A 9,071-nucleotide genomic window follows, 5' to 3' on the forward strand; every position below is an offset into this window, starting at 1 on the left:
ATTAAAGGAAATACAAAATTATAGCGCCACCATGTGGCTGAAAATTTTAAAACTTTAAACATGAATATCTCACTAAGTATTTGAGCCATGTTAATCAATTTTTTTTTACATGTTGTGTATCAAGTTGCTTCATATATTTGTCAAGTATAAGAACGATTGGCGATAATTTAGATGGTATAATTAGCGTTTTAAGTCGTTTTTTTGCGAAATTTAACAAAATTGGAGCACTTTGGGGCGTTTGCGGGACCCTAAAAACTTTTTTATTCAAAAAAATTTTTTTGCCATTGTTAACCATATAGAAAATGGCAACTTTTACCAATTTATTGAAGCGATTGAAAGATAAATTTGAAAAACGCTCAATTTTGGCCCACCCTAACGTACATGGAAACATAATATTCCGTATCAGGTTGATAAAAGAACACATTTAACCCTTACCAGTTCCACACACTACACCAAGACTGGAATGTAGAAAAAAATAGTGTAGCCTACCAATATACTGTATAAATATCATTTTATTATTGTTTCATTCTCTAGAGGTGTTGATACAAGTACAGCCGGCTTTACAATGTGGTGAAGCAACATTGGACAATGGACACCTCAACACAACATTTAACATACGGCATCATATTTCAGCAACGCAAAGCAACATTTTAACCAAAAAAATCACTGCATGAGTGCATGTTCAAATCATTGCATCATCTTAAATGTGTATTTATGAGTTTAAATGAAAATGGCTGTGCCACATTCACTGCAAATTTGTGCAGTGTTTTATTCAGTTAAAATATGGCAATGGAGATGAATGAAATACATTAGGCTATATGCAAAATATTATGCAAACAGGTACAGCACATAACTGCAGATCGCAGCCTAACCTCTGCCAGTTCAGATGTCTTCCTGTCTATTAATTCGGGTGAATGGCAAATGTGTTTGCGTCCTGTCTGGGTCTGCCATCTTCCACACATGCAGATGAGCAGACTTAGGCAAAGCGCTGATGTCATGTGGGGTTAAAAAGATAAACTGTTTCTGTCGCTGCATTAAAGCCATCTCAACCATCATGTCCATAGCTACTCTTCTATTAGCCATGTCCATAAAAACATCAAACTCATCGAGGCAACGCAGTGGAGACTCAATTGCTTGCCATAGAGCAAGAACATAGCAAACTGTAGAGAACGACCTTTCTCCTCCTGACAAGACTCTCAAGTCTGAGGATTGCGACGAGTTTTCATGTGGTTTTACAGATATGTGTAGAAGCTGTTGTTCATGATCAAAAGTCATTTTACCACTAAACCCACGTTGGAAAAGAAGAACATTGAAGTCCATAGTACACCTCATGGCTATGTACATGCGCATGCGACTGAAAGAATCCTGTCTCTGGACCAAATAAAGTTCTATTTGATGCAGAAATTTCTTGGACCAGCGAATGTGTCGTTGAATTGAAGAGAATTTTTCACGAACTTCATGATACTCTCGAACAATAGTTTCATGTTCTCCATATTGCAGTTCTTCAGAAGAAATTCGAAGATTAATTTGCCTTATTTCATTTTCTATATTTTTAGGAGTTCGCCGAGTACTGACTTTTTCTTTGCAAATGATGGAAGCTTTTTCTGTTTCGTCTTTGACTTGCTTTTGCCTTGCAGTAATATCTGCTTCTATTTTGCGAATAGTTTCAAGTTGTTTCTTCTTACCATCACTGAAATGCGTTCGGTGAATTTTAGTCTTTTCTAGTTCACGTGCTGCATTGTTTACCTTTTCTGGTAGGTCTTCTGCAGTATCTCCAATGTCTTTTATTTCTTTATTGAGTTTTGAATGATTTTCCTCGGTTTCTTTTCTCACCTTGCCAAGACTCTCCATTTGCTCCAAATGATCTTCAACCACAAGTTTAATAGATGCAATTTGTTGGCTATAATTAGCCACTTCGTCTTCCAAGTCCTTAACATCAAGAGGAGGTGGTTCTTCTGTGGTGTCTATTCCTCTAATGTCAGTTTTAATTATTTTAATTTCGTCTAAAATGCGAGACTTAATCTTTTCTTGTTTGTAGTGCTCCTGTTGGTTTTTCTGAATATCAGCTCTGCATTTGTTGCTTTCATGCCGCGCAAGTTGAAGTTGCTCATCAACTTCCTTCAAGAGATGTTGATTTCTTTTGATCTCACCTTCAACATCTGCTTTGAGAAACCTTGACACAGGCTCACTGTTATTGGAGTAATATCTGTCTGGAAACACTTCGTCACCTACTTTGGTGTATGCCTTGGAACAATTTCGTGGCGGATGATTTTCCTGAATAATTTTGAGAGCTTCTTGTGTATCTGGTATCACAAGCACTGTTTCAATGCGATTCATATCAATGAGACAATTTATGATCACAGGATCTTCAATACTAAGCAAGTCTAGCACAGTTGAATATTTTTGATGAATTGCTTTTCCTTGTGACACGTCATAGACTTTATCAGTGAAGGCAACAGTGTAAATCACAATTTTTGCTCTCTCATAGGGAGAAAACATTGAGTTTCTGAGTTGTTCCAAAACTTTTTCATCTTGATGATTGTCTACTATAAAGCTAGAAACTACTCCTTTAATTGCACATTCTACAGCAACTGCTAATGATTGGTCCTTCAATGTAACACAACTGCCAATTGGACCACGGGGTTTCTTTTTAAACTTACGCCTTGCAAAAGCATCTTCAATTTTTTGAACAAAATCTGGCATTTTGGGACCAAACAACTGCAACTTGTTTTTTCTTCCGGCACCAGCTGTTAAGCTGCTTATTTTATGTCTTAGTTTACTTTGCTCTTTTTCGAGATCTCCAATTTCTCTGTAACAGGAAGAAGCTGTGTCTTTGGCTTGCTGCATGGCAAGAGCAAACTGTTCAGATTGGTGAGTAGTTGTTTTCAATTTCGCCTGTAGCTCTTTCATACGATCATGCAGGCTAGCCAATCGCTCTTCACGCTTTCTTCTTTCTTCTTCCACATCTGTTTTTGCACTATTTTTTAATTCTTGAATCCTTGCTTCCATTTGATGTTTATCTCTTTGGGTTTCTTTAAGCTGCTTCTTTGCTCGATTCAGACTATTTTCATTTGCTTTGTACTGACCTTTTGCTTGGTCATGAGCGGCTTTGGCCTTTTTCCGGTCTGGTTCAAGTAACTTAATCTTTTGCTGATGTTGTTTTATCAATTGCTGCAAGTCATCTAATTTCTTTTTAGCAATGGATTCATCTTTTTTGCAATTCTCAAGTGCGACATCATACTTTGGAAGACGCAAATTTTCTCGCTCTAAATCTCTCTTTAATGGTTTCAAACCATGGTCAAGCTGTGCAACATGGGACCACGCCAATTCACTTTTCAAAGACTCAACTCTATTTTTCAATTCTTGCAACGTGGCCAAATCTTTAAAACGTTGTTCTTTTTCCAAAACCTCTTTTTCCAATTCTGGAATGACCTTTTGCTTATTATCCAAAATTGTTTTTATTTTAAGCTTTTGTTCTTGTATGTACCTGTAATTACTGTGCATCTGATCCAATTGTGTAGCTTTTAAGAAAAATTTATACTTGTCATTTTCATTTTTTGAGTGCAAAAAGTTTTTACTCATTTCTTGGTTTAGACAAGTCAAGGGGTTGTCTACATGCAGATTGATTTCATCCAAAATATTCAGCAAATCTTCTTTTTTGTTAGAAATAATTCTTCCAGATGCACTTTTAATTTTATAACTGGATGTGCCATCAGCTGTAATTCGCCTTTCTACAACTATCTTGTCACCATAAACATCAGGTCTCACGGGATCATCACCATTATTTCGCAATGCAATCTCAACTACTGCAGCATTTGCACCAGTTTTTATTAAAGTTTTTAATGATGTTCCACGACTGGTGCTGGCTGCTTTTCCTCCAAGCCCAACAATTATTCCAGTAAGCACAGCACTTTTTCCACTTCCATTATGTCCGACAATAAAGTTCACACTGCTGGTAAACCGCATAGTCAAACGGTTGTGGCACATGAAATTTCGTAGAGAAATACTTTCAATAATTCCCCAGTTATCTTTCGATTTTTTTGCTTTCTCACCAGGTCGCTTTTCATTTAAACTTGATAAAACGGAGCAGCTACGTTTCTGTGGAGACTGTGTCTCATTTCCAAGGGACGATTTTCGCTTGGATGCCATTTCATAGCTTGTCAAAACAATGTATTTCAGTTGCTCCTATATTGATGTCTAAAACAAAAGAAAAATTATATGTGTAGCCTATAATTTATTGAAATATAAGATATATTCTTGAAAGCAAAAAAAACAAAACATTAATACACAATTGTTCAAACCTACAAAGCAAGTCTTTATAGTTCAGTTTAAATGATGCAAACACAAATTATGACACAATCTGTAGACCTATGCTTAGTGTTGGGCGCGATAACTCATTTTTCAGTTAAGCGATAACGATAATCGATAAATGCCTAAAACAATAATAAATCAAAAAAAAGTTAAGCGATAACGATAAAATTATTGCCGATAATGTCCGATAAAGATAAATTTTTTTTTCTTGATTAGCGCTGCCCCATCCCATGCAGAATGAACTGTTTTCATCAACATGACGAAAGATCGAACATAATATATAATACTTTAAAAGGACAAAACTTTTTTTGAATATGAATGAATAGAATCGCAACAGCGGCAGTGCGGAATGGCCCGTTTCGGTGAGTCCGATCCGGTGAGTCCGATCCGGTGAGTCCGATCCGGTGAGTCCGATCCGGTGAGTCCGATCCGGTGAGTCCGATCCGGTGAGTCCGATCCGGTGAGTCCAATCCGGTGAGTCCGATTCGGTGAGTCCGATTCGGTGAGTCCGATTCGGTTAGTCCGATTCCTTAACGGGGGATTTTTTTATTTTTTTTAATTATCGGGTACCGTAGCCTAATTATCATTGCCGTTTTAGGGTTAGGGGTTAGAGCAGGGGTGTGCAACGTGCCGCCGCGAAGAAAAATTGTGCGGCCCGCAAAGTTGTGCCAATTTTGAATTGTGTGCAGCCCGCGAAAAGTGTTTATAATATAGTTTAGTCTGGCACGTGTTAACAATTCAGTGTGGAGTAGATTTCACACCTTCTGTTAACCATTTTAGAAATCTCCCACCGGCCACCGCCAATCCATTGAATTTAATTATTTGGAACGTAAAAATGTATGGTCACATAAAAGGCATTATGAACAAATTACGACTTTGGAAAGCTCACATACAGACAGAAAATTGTTTCCACTTTCCAACTTGAGAGACTATGGAATGCATCCTGAGAAGAAAACTAAATTTGCAAAAACCTTTAATAAATTCCTCCAAACATTTTATTGCACCCTTCGCTGGCCATATTTACTTTATTTAACATACCTCTTCTTTGTCAAATCCAATCTTTTTACTCTACCCCTCAAAGTATTCACCAGATGTAAAATGGTGTTTTTTTTTACCCCAATACCGCCACTGTTTTTTTTTTACCCCACTTGACTTGAAAATTTATTTTGTTTTGAAGAAGGCCTACCGGTACTTCAGTTTAAATTTGTTGGGATGACGACATTTACCCACCAGTTTAGAACGTTTGTTCAGAAGGTGGTTACAATCGGCCTTTAGAATGGCCAGTTTTTCAGCAAGACAGAAGTAATTATTGCGACCACCTCCACTTTAAGGCCGAGTATAGCTGTGGATGGACCATGATATTTTAGGATCAACAGTCAACACCCTTGTCCTTAAGGTTCCAAACCACCTTAGATAGTTCTGTAAATCTGTACTCTTTCGTTTAGACCTACCTAGAGCTGGGCGATATTACGATATTTCGATCTGATACGATATTTTTTCGGCAGCGATATTTATTCACAAAGCTCCGATTTTATCGTTTATATATAAATGTACTAAAATTATAGCAACATTTTCGCATGCGCAGTGACACAGACATTGCATGCGCAGACAACCCAGTGTGTGTGCTTTGTTTACGCATTGCGAGCAGTCTGACATCGCATGCGCAGACAACCCTCAAGCGTGTGTGCATTGTTTATGCACTACAAGCAGTCTTTGTGATTACGCAATCCTGCTTACTTATTCCCACGTGTTGCGTTGTTGCGAAGGATGAAGTCCGGTAAATACGATAGGAAACTTGCAAGCTGACTGAATTTACGTAGCATAGCATAGCGGCCGTAGCATAGTGTAGCGGCCGTAGCCTACGGTAGCTACAGCTAGGTAGATGTTTTATTTTGTTTTGCTACTCACAGCTGCATCTCTATTTTGCATCAAAAACTATCAACAAGGATAGCTGCATCTGTACATGGTGGCGAGCTAATGCACTGACTTTTCCTACACTTGCAAAAGTTGCAAGAAAACTTCTGTGCATTCAAGCCACCAGTGTTAGTAGTGAAAGGGTGTTTTCACTTAGTGGCTCAATTGTTTCCAAGAAGAGATCGTGCCTAAAACCCTGCAATGTCAACATGCTGACATTTTTGTCCAAAAATCTTTAGTTTGCGACAGTTAAATCGCAGCATTGTTTACAATAAATGTTGTTCATTTCAGTAGCCTACCAGTGCTCAGTATGTTTTTCATGCAGTTATAGAAAGCCATGCTTTGCGATTCACCGTAAAATATCGAAACTTAGATAATATCGTTTTATTTTTGGTAATATCGTATCGAAATTATTTTACCAATATCGTCCAGCTCTACCTACCCATGAAGGAACATTTGTGGTTGGAGAAACGTTTTTTTAAAGTCGTTTCATAGCTCAACCAATGTAATTTAGAACCTTTGGGCCGTTATCAATGGTGGCTTTATAAATAACGGCCTTCTGCAAGCATCGCCCATTCAAAGGACAATCTGGTTTCACCCAACAATTACAACCAGGCTGAGATGGTTCATTTACAGCCTGCAATATTGATCTATTGTGGGTGGATATGAAGCTTGTAACATTGGGGCGGAAAGTGGATGGAAATGAGTCTGAAAAATTCCTTACCAAGTGATGTTCAGTGATGGGCATTATCGGCGATGATTCTCGGCGATAAATTTTTATCGCCTATTGTTATCGCTCAATTGTTTTTTCAGTTATCGTTTATCGTTATCGCCAAAAGCAATATTTGATTATCGCCGATAAATTTTATTTCGGATCAACACACAAATGAAAAGACCATGAAAAGTAATATTTTTACTAGCCACCTAGTTAATGAAACTAAAATTGAAACCAGTTCTTCTTCAGTGCCTGAAGTGTGTGTCCACAGGTTATTGTCAGGGGAGGGGGCACGCCCCCCTGCAGCGACGGCCCTGACAACACAATAATTTTTAGAGTTGCAAATTGCAATGCAATGAAATGCATGCAACAATTCTCTTGTTGTTTTGCTGCAATCGGCAATCGCGAGTGAATTTTACAATTAAAATGTAAGCGCACAGCTTCCTTGGAAGCAAAGCGAAAGAAATTGGCAAGTGGTTTGTGAAAGTGTCGCAATACGAGGACGCTTTCAAGTAAGCATTGCAGCAGAAAGAGAACTCTGATTGAAGCATCGTGCATTTTACCGCACTTTTCAAGATCAAGACTCTGGAGAGTGGGATTTTATTGCATAGGCTTAGATTAGGAACATAACAAGTTAAAAGTTGTTCCTGTTTAAAGTTAAAGAAAATTAGCCATGCAGTAAGTATGAAGTAGATAGGCTATGTATGACCGATGAGAAAAGATGCAAGAACAATACAGTAGGCCTATAGTTCAGTGCTCTCGCCAGAGCGAAAAAAGTAGGGAGGGGGGGCACCTGCCCAAAGTGAGAGAGCACCAAAATGTTAACCTAATGAACAAGTCATAAAAAAGCCGGTCACATAATAAACGTCATAAGTTTTCGTGGGGCAACAATATTGTGAATGCCATCATTTAATGAGGTGGCGCAGATTGGACGACCTTTCGATTTTAGATCAGAAACATGGTTTTTCGCGCCACCTCACGATCAACAATTTTATTCTTGTGTTGTTTTTTTCTCGTTGAAAGTGTTAGTTTTTAGTAACTGTCGTAAAAAAATAAAATCTCTCTCGTCAAAACAGGAAACTTACTGTTTTAAGTGCATTAAATCTTTAGATGAGTAGATTAACTGAAATTGCAAGAACTTGCCTTGAGACGTGCGGTTACGCCACAAACTCTGTTTAACCCTATCTTAATACGACACGGGGTTTAATGAGGACGCCCCACTCTAGTAGTGAAATATTTCACAGAAGGAAATATGCTAGAAACGTGAAATTTCTTGACTTTTAGTTTTTATTCTTTGCGAATTTTTTAAACCTACACTGGTCATTTTTCTACCTTCCTGCCCTTCACAATAAGCATTTTGTCCCAGGTGGCTAGACATTTTCATGAAACTGCCTACATTATAGCAGTTAATTGTCGTGGGAAGTTTTTCTCCCGCTGTGTGATCCAATTATTCAATATATCGTTTTAGGACATTCGTTCTAATCCTACCCCGAGGCGTTGCTTCGCCGCAAAAGTGTAAAATAGGATTGTGGGGTTTTAATTACAATCTTGTGTGTGTTCGAACAATGCTCTTAGAATTGCGACTGCTTTCCACATTTCGCTGCTTTCCAGTTAGAATAAACAAGTTTTATTCCGTTACAGAAAGTCTGTCCCTGATATTTCGTCGATGAATTTCTACGTTGAATCAACGTAAAATGCTTGATCATTATTGTAACAATATGTTGCTTACTTTGATTGTATCGCCCAAACTACAAATCAAACATTACAATTTTTTCTTTTTATGTGCTCTACCCTTGTTCGACGACATTGCCGAACTAATAAATACGCTTGTTTCTCAGAAGATGCTGAAGCACATATTTAATAATTTTTGATTTGATTCTTTTTGATGCATGTTGTACTCCTACAATCATAACAAAATTGTACGATTATTGACTTCAAAACGCATTATCGCACCTTAGATTCTTCTAAGTATATTCACTTATATTTATCTCGTAGAGCGTCGATACAATATAATATAACACCTGTCATGCTACATACATAACGTGTTTTGTCAGCACCATGGTGTGAATTCTAGGTCATTGATTTTCGTCGTGAGATCATAGCGTCGCTACAATGAAGAATGAGAGGTACT

At 37.8% G+C, this 9,071-nt stretch overlaps 1 protein-coding gene across 1 annotated transcript; it reads right to left on the reverse strand.

Annotated features, from left to right (window-relative positions):
• Positions 1-545: 545 nt before the first annotated feature.
• On the reverse strand, positions 546-4,149 carry LOC145775860 (structural maintenance of chromosomes protein 6-like). The gene is made up of 2 exons (XM_082587244.1): positions 4,092-4,149; positions 546-4,043 (listed from the first exon to the last, which is right to left on the reverse strand). The coding sequence occupies exons 1-2, from the start codon at positions 4,147-4,149 to the stop codon at positions 883-885; spliced, it is 3,219 nt and encodes a 1,072-aa protein (XP_082443370.1). The 3' UTR covers positions 546-882.
• Between the last annotated feature and the right edge of the window lie 4,922 nt (positions 4,150-9,071).

The sequence above is a fragment of the Aplidium turbinatum genome, chromosome 8, assembly GCF_918807975.1.
Source record: "Aplidium turbinatum chromosome 8, kaAplTurb1.1, whole genome shotgun sequence".
Taxonomy (NCBI): Eukaryota; Metazoa; Chordata; class Ascidiacea; order Aplousobranchia; family Polyclinidae; genus Aplidium; species Aplidium turbinatum.